This window comes from Mirounga angustirostris, unplaced genomic scaffold (assembly GCF_029215605.1).
Source record: "Mirounga angustirostris isolate CCGP_5_RB_7025 unplaced genomic scaffold, mMirAng1.0.hap1 SCAF_14, whole genome shotgun sequence".
Taxonomy (NCBI): Eukaryota; Metazoa; Chordata; class Mammalia; order Carnivora; family Phocidae; genus Mirounga; species Mirounga angustirostris.
In genome coordinates this window covers 27,633,181-27,645,200 of record NW_026991722.1, presented here as the reverse complement: position 1 = coordinate 27,645,200, position 12,020 = coordinate 27,633,181, and the positions used below count along the sequence as shown (strand labels likewise).

The window sequence follows — 12,020 nt, the reverse complement described above, 5'->3', positions numbered from 1 at the left end:
CTGAGCAGTCTAATGAGATGAAGACCAAACCATGTTTTGGATTTGCCCACATGGAGGTCTTACAGGAAAGGCAGCTGCAGCAGAAACGAGTCTGGGCTGGCCAAAGATAGAAAGGGAAGTGCCAAGAGTCCACCCAAGAGGATGGCAAGCATAAACCTAGCGTGATGGCAGCCTATCCAGTTAGGCAGTTTTTCTCACACACTGTTCAGTTGCTTGATGAAAGCCTGGACGAGACGGAGGGTTGGGTTTAGCCCGGCCAGGATTTCACCACACAGGCGTAAGAGAGGGAGCGGGGAGAGCAGAGCAAGGGTGTTGAGAGAAGTGAAACGATGGGCTGTGAAGTCTGAGTTGCTTGAGGAGGCAAGGGAGGATACGGAGTGGGTGGAGCTGAGGGACTGGAGGTCTCCTGCAAGTGAAAGCGCTGGGCCGGTGGGCGCACTTGAGCAGGCGAGCTGGAAATCCAGAGGAGAGAACCAGGCCTTTGAGACTTCATAGTTTGTGTGGTATCAAGTCCGTGTGGTGACCATGGGAATCAGAGGCTGAAAAGAAGAGGTGGAGAAGGTCCCTGGAAGCGAGGAAGACAAGGGTCTGTGAAGTCAGAGAATGAAGTGATGAGTTAACATCAGTGAGGTCCGTGTCAATGTCCAGACCATTGAAGTTGCTGAAAGTTATTGGAGTGGAGATGAAGATGACTCATAGGAGCCCCTAAAGTCTTCACTGAACAAGTGAACGACCAGGAAGTCGGTAACACAGCAGTGAGCAGTGAGGGAATAGTATAAGCCTCAAAGAAGAGGGCTTTCTGCACCAGCAAGGTGAGCAGGGGTCTGGAAGCAACGGTGAAGAACAGGAATTCCTGTCACGGGAGTAGGAAATAGCCCCGGGAAGGGGCACTAATGCAAGCACAGGCAGGGGACTTCCTCCACTTTGGAAGAGAACCCTGCAGTCCCTTAGCAGCATCTGCAGAGGTAAGTGTGAGGAAGGCTAGCACCCATGCTAAGGATCTGCAAACACCGTCCTAAGATATGCTGTCTTGCAACTCGGGGGAGGCCGCCTGGAACAATAGGGAAAACTCCAGGTCATACTGAGAGGGGACCATGCAGGTCCAAACCGCCTGTCAAAGAAACGGTAAAGTAAATGAAGACATCCCTGAGCCAGAGGAGGCTGAAAAAGAGAACGGCTACAGTGGCCAAATAGGAAGAAGTAGGCTCTCCCAGGCGGCAGCCATAGTGAACCAGGAAACTGAGGACCGCGGCCAGAGGTTGCTCCACAAGCTAGTCATGGCATAACCCCAGTCCGGGTAGTGAAGGGAAAGGGAGCCCCACACGGAGGGACCTCAGCCTGGCACGCACAGCTTCTAGTAGATTATACCAGAGCTGCTTCTTCAGTACTGTTCCTGGGGAAGGAAGAGGGGGAAAGTGCTGGAAAGGGCACTGAGGACAGAGGGAAGAGAGGGGGAGGACTGGAGGTAGCCCATAATCAATACAAGCTCCAGAGCAAGTAAGAAAATGAGTTTCTCTTAGATCCCCACTCCGTTCGAAGACTCAGGCCTATGTGTGGTTATCAAAGAGAAAGTATATTTGCAACGACTACAGTAAGATAGCACAATGGATAATAAAAAAGGTAGAGGAAATCTATTTCCGTGACCAGAAGAAAAAAAGAGGCATCTATTCCAACTGGGTGGTCAGGGAACTCTTCACAGCAGACGCGGAAGAATGGGGGGATTTTGAAATGCAAGGCAGCACAGGTGGAGGAATGGCCCCAGGCCTCCCTGGCAGCAGCAGTTGGTCCTATACCTCTGGAGGCCTCCATCCAGCCTCAGCCACATCCCTCCGGGCCCCATCCTGACTCACCATTGTCCCCCTTCCCTCTCCAGTCGCAGGACCTCTGAGCGAGCGGCCCCGGAGGAAAATGTCTGACCCTCAGAGCAGCCCTCTCCTGGCCGAGCCTCTTTCCAGCAGATGCAAACTCTGTGAGTCAGAGTTTACCAACCCGAGCTGGCCCTCCAGCCCCCAGGATACACACCTGGCCCTGCCCCTCCTGGAGATGCCTGAAGAGAAGGTGAGGAGTGTCCCTCCCAGCACGTCTCCCAGGTAGAGGGAGGAAGGGGGATGAAAGACGCTGCTTTCCCAGCTTCCCAGGACACGCGTTGCAGAGCGGCCTGAAGGGGCCACTGCCCGGGGACGTTCTGCCCCCCCGTCAGCACAGGGTCACACCCCTGGTCGGTCCTATTTGGCCTACGATGGAAAATGTGGTTCTGTGTGCAACACGATTTTAAAGACAAGTAGGGAATGCACACACTCACACACCAATCTTCAGCCAATCCCCCGAATCCTTCCCCCTTAGACCTGCTCCCTTGACTTACCTTATCGTCGTCTCCCAAAGTAAGGCCTGTGTTCAAAGTTTAGCTTTTAACGCTCCCTGAACTGATACAGTGAAGAGGGACCCAGGACCACTAAAGTTGCTTTTTTTTTAATGAGATACAATTTATAGACCATAAAATTCACCCCTTTAAAATGTACATTTCACTGGTTTTCAGCATAATTACAAAGTTCGCCCACATCACCACCAGTGAATTCCAGAATATTTTCATCACCTCAAAAAGAAACGCAAAATACTCATTAGCAGTCCCTCCGCATTCCCCCTCCCCCACACCTGTCACCCGCCCGTCTACCTTCTGTTCCTGTGGATTTGCCTATTCTGCACATTTCATGTCAATGGAATCATCTAATATATGGGCTTCCATGAAATGCTTCTGTCATTTAGCATAATGTTTTCAGGTGCATCCTTGTCGTAGCATTAATCAGTACATCATTACTTTTTATGGCCAAACAACATTTCATGGTATGAGTATACCATAGTTTATTTACCCATTCATCAGTTGATGGACATTGGGTGTTTCCACTTTTTGCCAGTTACAAAAAATGCTACTATGAGCATTTGTGTAGAAGGTATTGTACAGATACATGTTTTTCTTTTTCTTGGGTATATATCCAGAAGTGGAATTCCTGGGTCATGTGGTAACTGTATGTTTAACATTTTCAGGCACTGCCAAACTGTTTTCCAAAGTCACCGCCTCGCTGTGCGTTCTCACGAGCGATGTACACGTCGTGCCCCTCCGCCTCCTTGTCAAAACTTGTTACTGTCTTTTTATTAACAGCGTGGGTGGATGTGAACTGACATCTCACTGTGATTTTGATTAGTATTTCCCTAATGTCAAATTGATGTCGAGCATCTTTGCCTGCGCTTGCTGGCCAGTTGTATATCTTCTTCGGAAAAATGTCTTTTGAAGTCCTTTGCCCATTTTTTCAATTGGGTTATTTGTCTTTTTATTGTGGAGTTGTAACAGTTGTTTCTATATTCTGGATATTAGACCCTTGCCAATTATATGATTCACAAATAATTTCTCCCACTCTGTAAGTCTTTTCGCAGTCTTGATAGTGTCCTCAGAAGCACAGTTTGCGATTCTAAGTCTGATTTATCTGTTATGGACTTCTATTGCTTATGCATTTAGTGTCATATCTAAGACACCATTTTCTTACCCAAGGTCACAAAGATTTAGTCTTATGTTTTATCTAACAGTTTTATATTTTAGCACTCACGCGTAAGTCTTTCATCCATTTTGAGTTAACTTTTGTATATGGTGTCAAGTAGGGGTCTAACTTCAGTCTTTTACACGTGGACATCCAGCTGTCCCAGCACCATATTGAAAAGGCTGTTCATTCTCCATTGAGCTGTTTTGACACTGCCATCAAAAGTCATCTGACCATAGTGCATGGGTTTGTTTCTGGGCTCTCAACTTTAACTGATCTGTATGTCTGTCCTTACGCCAGTACCACACCATCTTGATTACTGTAGCTTTGTAGTAGGTTTTTGAAATCAAGAGTGAGTCTCCCAACTCTGTTTCTCCTTTTCAAGACTGCTTTATCTCTTCTGAGACCCTTGAACTTCTGTATTAATTTTAGGATCTGACTTTCAATTTCTGCAGGAAAAAAAAAGCAACTGGGATTTTGATAGGGATTGTATTAAATCTATAGATCAACTTGAGGAGTATTGATATTTTAACAAGTCTTCCAATCCAAGGACATAGGATATATTTCCATTTATTTAAGTCTTTAATTCCTTTTGATGTTTTGTAGTTTTTAGTATAAAAAAACTTGTACAAAACCTTTAGTTTAGTATACGTCTTTTTTGTTCAATTTATTCCAAAATATTTTATTTTTTTCATGCTATCATAGAATTGTTTTCTTCATTATATTTTTGGATTGTTCGTTGCCCATGTATAAAAATAAAATTGATTTTTGTAGATTGATCTTCTATCCAGCAAACTTGCTGAACTTGTCCATTAACTTTAATAGTTTTTTGGGATTTTTTAAATAGATTTTTTAAGAAGATTCCATATAACAGAATGTGCCATCCGCAAATGGAGATAGTTTAAATTACTTTTTTCCAAGCTGGGTCCCTTTTGTTTGTTTTTTTCTTACCTAATTGCTCTGGCTAGAACTTGCAGTACGATGTTGAATAGAAGTGACAAGAGAACCAACATCCTTGTCTCATTCCTGATCTTAAAGGGAAAGCATCCCATCTCTACATACATATAATATTAGCTGTGGGTTTTTAGTAGATACCCTTTATTAAGTTGAGGAATTTTCTTTCTATTCCTAGTTTGCTAAGTGTTTTTATCAGGAAAGGTTGTTGAGTTTTTCAAGTGGTTTTTCTGTGTCTATTGAGATAATCATGTGGGTTTTTTCTTTCACTCTGTTAATAATTATTGATTGATTTTTATATGTTGAAACAGTTTTGAATTCTGAGAATAAATCCCACTTGGCCATAATTATTTTTATATGTTACTGAATCTGGCTTGGTAGTATTTTGTCAAGGATTTTTGCATCTATATTTACAAAGCAGACTGATCTGTAATTTTCTTTCTTGTGATGTCTTTGTCTGGCTTTGGTGTTAGGGTAATACTAGCCTCATAGAATGTGCTAGGAAGTGTTGCCCTTTCTAGTTTTTGAGAAATACTGTTACTAACTCTTTAAGTATTTGGCAGATTGTACAAGTGAAGCCATCTGAACTTGGGTTTTTCTTTTTTTTTTAATAAAGATTTATTTTATTTTTTTATTTTTTAATCATTTGACAGAGAGACACAGCAAGAGAGGGAACACAAGCAGGGGGAGTGGGAGAAGGAGAAGCAGGCCCCCTGCAGAGCAGGGAGCCCATGCAGGGCTCAGTCCCAGGACCCTGGGATCTTGACCTGAGCCAAAGGCAGACGCTTAACAACTGAGCCACCCAGACGTCCCTGAACTTGGGTTTTTCTTTGTGGGAAGTGTTTTGTTTGTTGTTTTTGTTTTTGTTCTACTAATTTAATCATTTACTTTGTTACGAGTTCGTTCAGATTTTCTGTTTCTTCTTGAGTCATTTTGATAGCTTGTGCCTATCTAAAAATGTATTCAGTTCATCTAGGTTATCTGATTTGTTAGCATACAATTATCCATTTCTTTAGAATCCATTTCCTCATAACCCTTTTTATTTCTTGAAGCTTGGTAGTAATGTCTCCTCTCTCATTTCTGATTCTGGTAATTTCAATCTTCTCTTTTTAACTTGGTCAGTCTAGCTAAAGGTTAGTCAGTTTTGATCTTTGCAGAGAACTATCTTTTAGTTTCGTGGATTTTCTATATTTTTTCTTCTCTATTTCATTTATTTTCATGATAGTGTTTATTATTTCCTTCCTTCTACTTGCTTTGTGTTTAGTTCACTGTTATTTTTCTAGTTTCCTAAAGTGAAAGGTTAAGTTGTTGATACAGGATATTTCTTTTTTTCACATAGTTCTTTACACCTACAATTTCCCTTGAACACTGATTTAGCTGCATCCCATAAGTTTTGATAAGTTGTGTTTTATTTTCATCCATCTCAAAGTATTTTTCTAATTTCTCTTCTGATTTCCTCTTTGATCCATTGATTATTTAGGAGCCTGTTGTTTAATTGCCACATTATTTCCCAAATTTCCTTTTGCTTTTGATTTCTAAATTCACACCATCATGGTCAGAGAACATACTTTGGGGGCACCTGGCTGGCTCAGTTGGTAGAGTGTACAACTCTTGATCTTGGGGTTGTGGGTTCAAGCCCCACGTTGGGTGTAGAGATTACTTAAAAGTAAAATCTTTTTAAAAAGAGAGAACAGGGGTGCCTGGGTGGCTCAGTCGTTTAAGCATCTGCCTTCGGCTCAGGTCATGATCCCAGGGTTGTGGGATGGAGACCAAGTCAGGCTCCCTGCTCAGCGGGCAACCTGCTTCTCCCTCTTCCTCTGCTGGTCCCCCTGCTTGTGCTCTCTCACTCTTTCTCAAATAAATGAAATCTTAAAAAAAAGAGAGAGAAAGAACATCCTTTGTATGATTTTAATGCCTTTAAATTTACTGATACTTTTTTATCAGTAAAAATGTTTTACTTAGGGCAAAAAAAAAAAATGTTTTACTTATCTTATGGCCTAACATGGTCTATACTAAGAATGTTCCATGTGCAATAGAAAAGAATGTATATTGCCTTTATGAAAGAACTTGTGGAGGTCCTTACTCTACCACTTTCACTGATATCCTCAAGACACTGAAGTTTTGATGTATGGAGGAGGTTAGAGAAATCTATAGACCATCAGTGTACAATAGAAATATAATGTGAGCCACACATATATGTTTAAATGTCTATTAACCATATTTTTAACAGTAAAAGGAAGGTAACATTAATTTTAATACTCTATTTTATTTAACCTAATATATATGAATATATATAATATTGTTATTTCATTATTTAACCAGTGTAAAGTATCACTGAGATATTTTACACATTCTTTTCTCATAGTAAGTCTTCAAAATCCACTTGGAGCCTGTCTCAATTCAAATTAACCACATTTTAAGTGCTCAATAGCCACGTGTCCTATTGGCTATGATAGTGAACAGTGTAGTTTTAGAACAAGCAGTCCTGACCAAGAGGTCCAAAGATAGGCTTGAGGGGGTATGAACTTGGATGGGGAAAATAATTTACCTTTATTTCACTAGCTTCCAATGAACTGTAGCACTTATTTGAATTATAAACATAAGTAATGAACAACAGCCCTATCCGTACTAGGATTGTTGCCCTTGTCACAGGTTGGGTTCCCCTAGAAGGGTGACTTTGAGATGGAGATTTGCATGTAAGAAGTTTACTGGGGTGTGCCTTTGGGGTCAATACTTGGAGAGGAGGAAATGCAGCAGGATTAGGCAGAAGAAGAAATTGGGCAATAAGGGCCCCAGGCGACCCTATAGTGAGCTCTGGATCTCAAGTGGCCCTATAAAGTTGTCCTGAGTTGGCGTGAGGAGGCCCCACATACTCACACATTGTTACTTTGAAATTATAATAGGTATTAGATTGGCTGCATCTGTATGTCTATCACAGACTTTTTTATTTTTAAATATAACTGGTTTTCTTTGCAATCCTGTTTATTTTATTCACTTCCAAACATCACTTCTGGAAAGAAGTCCATGGCCTTGTAAACTGACAGAAGGGATCCACAGCACAAAAGTTTATGAAACCCTGCTGTGAAGAATGTGTAGTCGTCCTGGAAGACTGGCTTGCGTGTGGCACCCTGGACAGCAATAGAGAGTGGACCGGGGTCTTATGATCGTTTATCTTTATCAGAACAGCTGACAAGCTTTCCTATCTCCAAGTGCCCCTGCTCTCAAAAAGACGTATTATATGATAGTTTGTCATGGTTTCTCTTAAAAGGATCTCCGCTCATCCAATGAAGACAGCCATATTGTGAAAATGGAAAAACCCAGCGAAAGGACTAAAAGGAGAGAAAGTGGGGCAGCCCATCAGGGCTCTGCAGGCTTGGGGGGCATCAGCCTCTTCCAAGCAGTGGGCTACCTCACAGGGGAGATGAAGGAGTGCAGGGGCTGGCTGAAAGGTAAGCAAATGCCCAGGGAAGAAGCAGTGCCCCCTCTGGCCTGGGTGGAGGAAGCTGCTCCCTCATTCACCTATTGAGAGGACCCCCAGGTGGAGTGCTCCCGCCCTGAGTTGGCCGTGGGTGGGTCTAAGGTACCCCACTAACTTGGGATTCCCACAGGTTCAGAATGAAATGCACTTCACTGATTTTAGTTCTTTGCAAATTCTTCACCCCTACATGGAATAGAGGACAACCACTTTAGCAACATAAGAGCCATTCCCCAGTGATCTTTCCTTCCCTTGTTCCACAGCCATTTACTATGTGCCGAGAAAATACTGACATCCCCCTCCCCCATATTCCAATATTCTTTCTCTCCTTTCAATGGTTTTCTTCTCCTAGTTTCCCTCAACTAAATACTGCAACAAACACCCCTATCCTCCTCACCCACACCTGTAGAGGCTGTCCTAGAAACCGAACCAGAGAGCAAGGCAGAATATATGTCCCCTCTTCTATGCCTGGCTTCCCCCAGGTCCTAACTCAATACAATTGCACTGCTGGGCTGAAACCATTTCTTTTTCAGCTCCTTTTCTCCAGACTCCTTTCTTTACTGCTCAGATACCAGCTCTCAACTGAGCCATACGGCACAACACAAAAAGAGAGTTTCCTTCCCTCCTCACCCCTTCCCTTGGACCAATAAATTCCCCTTGGAATGCTCCCGAGGCTTCCTTGCCAACCAAGCTGATGGCTGGAACGGCGTTAAATTGGTCTCAGCATGGTGCCTCAGTCTGTATGGCAAAAGCTAACACCCACTGTGGACTGATTGCCTAGCCACTCAGAGACTTGGGCTGGGTACCAGGCCAAATGAGAGGAAATGTCCTGGCCCCTGCATCCCTGTTTGCCTTGGTTGCCGTGCCAGCCAGTGGTCCAGCAGGGAGACCCAAGCCGACCCCTGCTCACGGCTCTGTCTCTTTCAGATAAGCCCCTGGCCTTCCAGTTCTCAGACTGGGTCCTGAGGGGGGCTGCTCAGGTGATGTTTGTCAACAACCCTGTCAGCGGACTCATCATCTTCATAGGACTCCTGATCCAGAATCCCTGGTGGACGATTACCGGGGGTCTAGGGACAGTGGTCTCAACCTTAACTGCCCTCGCCTTGAACCAGGACAGGTAGGTCCCTGTCTGGTTGGTTGTGGGGTCTTGAGATGGACAGGTAGAGAAGTGTTTACGAGACTGATCAGCCAACATTATCCTACCGGCCAGCCCAAAGTCTCCTGAAGATCGACTTTGAACCAGTCACTGGAGGTCTCTATAGAATTAAACAGAATTAAATTACTCCTGTGCTCACAGCAGGTGACAGCACTAGGCTCCTTTTGACTGTAGATCCTTCTGGAAACACTCCCTGGGAGGCAGGTGCAAAGGAACACTTAAGTGGCTCTTCCCTCATGGAGCCTACAGTCTGTTTGAGGCAAGAAATGTCTCAGAATAATAAGAAACAGTATATACTGGAGAGCTCTAAAAAGACAGACGTCTCTGGGGTGCCTGGGTGGCTCAGTCGTTAGCATCTGCCTTTGGCTCAGGTCATAATCCCAGGGTCCTGGAATCGAGCCCCGCATCAGGCTCCCTGCTCGGCGAGAAGCCTGCTTCTCCCTCTCCCACTCCCACTGCTTGTGTTCCCTCTCTTGCTGTGTGTCTCTCTCTCTGTCAAATAAATAAAATCTTTAAAAAAAAAAAAAAAAAAAAAAAGAAAAGACAGACATCTCTAAGTGTTGGGGGGGATGAGAGAGGGCAGCCTTTGAGCTGGAAACATGGGACCTGGGAGAGAGAAGGGAGGGAGAAGAGGAAGGGCAGAGTGGAGGCAGGAGGCATTACCCCCCCACAGACCCCCGCACTGGTGGCCACAAAGTCCAGGAACAATAAGAAGTAGCATTTTATGTAACTGGGCCATTTCCTCAGACTTTGCGCCACTCTGTCCCAGTGTTCCCAAACTTTGCTGATGGCTAGAATCGTCTGGGCTGACTGTTAAGGAATGTGTCTTCTTCAGCCCAACCACTTCTGTTCCCTCAGATAGTCCCATTCAATGGGTCTGGGAGGGAGTGGTTTTTTTTAAAAAAGATCCTTCTGGGTGCTTCTGATGATCAGAGAAGTTTGGGAATGTGCATATTTTTAGTGTTTTTCAATTTGGGGGTCACCCATCCATTTGTGGATCATGAATTAATTGTCAACAGCATTTTTAAAAATTAAAATAATAGAATAAAACAGATTAGAGTCATTCATATGTAGTAAATATTTTGCGAAATTTTTGTTTCATTAATGTTGGGATGTGTTGTATATGTGGGGGAGATGCACAGGGGGACAGAGAGAGAGAACCGGGTCATGCTGCCAAGTATATTCCCTCCTTACCGTGGGTTACTGCCAAAAGATTGAAAAGCACTATCATGCAGTATCATGATTCTCACGGCCACTTCACAAGGCAGAAAGTGAAGGTAAGAGGGTCCACACTTCACAAGAGAAAGGAGACAGGGAGGTACCACAATGAGTGGATGGCCGGGCTCGGGGTGTGACACATGGCCCACATCTTCTAGGCTGAGGTGAGTGCTCTCCTTGTCACATAGACCGTGTGGACAGCAAGGCCAGAGGCTCTCTGGTGAACCCAGAGGATGGGGAGTAATCAGAATTGACTGTTGTAACCAACACCACATTGCCTCCGGGTGCACCTGACATTCCAGATGCCACCAAGGCAAATTTGTGAGTCAACTTGTCTCCCCTGAGAAGCCATTCATGCACCTCTCAGGTGGCCCTGGGGGACCCCAGGAGGCCATTCCAAATTGGATGAATGAGAAGCTGAATTCTTTGGGGTGCAGGTCTGTGTGTGACATAAAAAGTAGGCTCCAGCCAGGATTTTGTGTCTCTCTTTCAACCAGTAGGTTCCCTATTCCTCCTTACCATCTCAGGGGCCAGCTGGCTTAGAATTGGGGCCCTGACGGGATTACCTCTGGTCTCACTGCTTCATCACTGTTTGGTAAAACTCACCCGAACTCTGTCCAGCCCACTGCCTCTTTAGCTATGTGACCTTGGGCCAGTGCTTCCCCTCCTGGCCCCATTGTCCTCGTCTGTGAGAGCTACAACTTACTAGCTCAACTTCGAGGAGCCAGAGTCCCTTCCTGCGCTGACAGTCTGATTCTCTGGCTTTCTTCCCAACCATAATCTACTGGTAAACTTGCCAGGCCATTCACAGAGCTGCTTCATGGACCTCAGTATTACAGGGGAGACACCAACCACGCCTGCCTAATCCTCCCAAACATCTTCACTAAGACAAGTATATGCCAGTTTGGCTTCCAAAGCCTTCTCTGATGGGCCCCACCATATTCCCACTCAGTATCCCACTATTCCCAGTTCAGCACTTTTGCTTCTGCCTATTTAATCCTACTATCCTTTCAAATCCCCCCTCCTACAGGGAGCCACCCCTGATTACCTCAGTGCTCTCTGAACGAACCCTCCTTTCTCACTGGACAACCCCAGAACATACCCCAATAACTCTATGGGATGGTTCTCTAATTGCTTTCTGAGGCTTCTCTCCCTGGCAATGTTCTAAGCATGTTCAGGACAGGAAGTCATTTTGAATGCTCCATATTCTAATCATAACCACCACTGTCCCTCTCCACCATCCCTACTCCCCTACCCCCATTCCCCTGACCACCCCTACTTCCTGTCCACCAGTCCTACTCCCCGCCTCCTCCTCCATCAATCCCATGTCTCGCCTTATCCCTGCTACCCTACCCCCACTAGCCCAGAGACTACTTCACAGAGAGGAACTCCAGGTCATCAACTCTAATGCTGTGGTGTCCCGATGGAACGTGGTCCTAATGAAGACCTTTTTGGCATTAGGGTTAAACCTACCTTTGTATTTCTGATGGTCAGAGTGGGATGTAAGGTAATGAGTTTCATTTTGACAACCAAACCCAAAGCCACCAAAGTTTTGGTAGAGAAGTGTCCTGGGAGGGGATGTCACCAGGGAGGGGCAACTATGGAGGCAGCCCTTAGATATGGCCCTAATCTTGTCTCCCCTGGGCTCCCTTGCTTGATTCCTACTATTCCCCCTATACCCTGCCCC

The 12,020-nt window shown here is 44.8% G+C and overlaps 1 protein-coding gene across 1 annotated transcript in view; it reads left to right on the top strand.

The window, feature by feature from the left end:
* The first annotated feature begins 1,881 nt into the window (after positions 1-1,881).
* Positions 1,882-12,020, top strand: part of SLC14A2 (solute carrier family 14 member 2) — a 50,903-nt gene continuing 40,764 nt past the window's right edge. Inside the window, exons 1-3 of the mRNA XM_045886795.2 lie at positions 1,882-2,058; positions 7,753-7,933; positions 8,887-9,076. Coding sequence (XP_045742751.1) covers positions 1,909-2,058; positions 7,753-7,933; positions 8,887-9,076 — 521 coding nt within the window. The 5' untranslated portion in view covers positions 1,882-1,908. The remainder of the gene's footprint in view (positions 2,059-7,752; positions 7,934-8,886; positions 9,077-12,020) is intronic.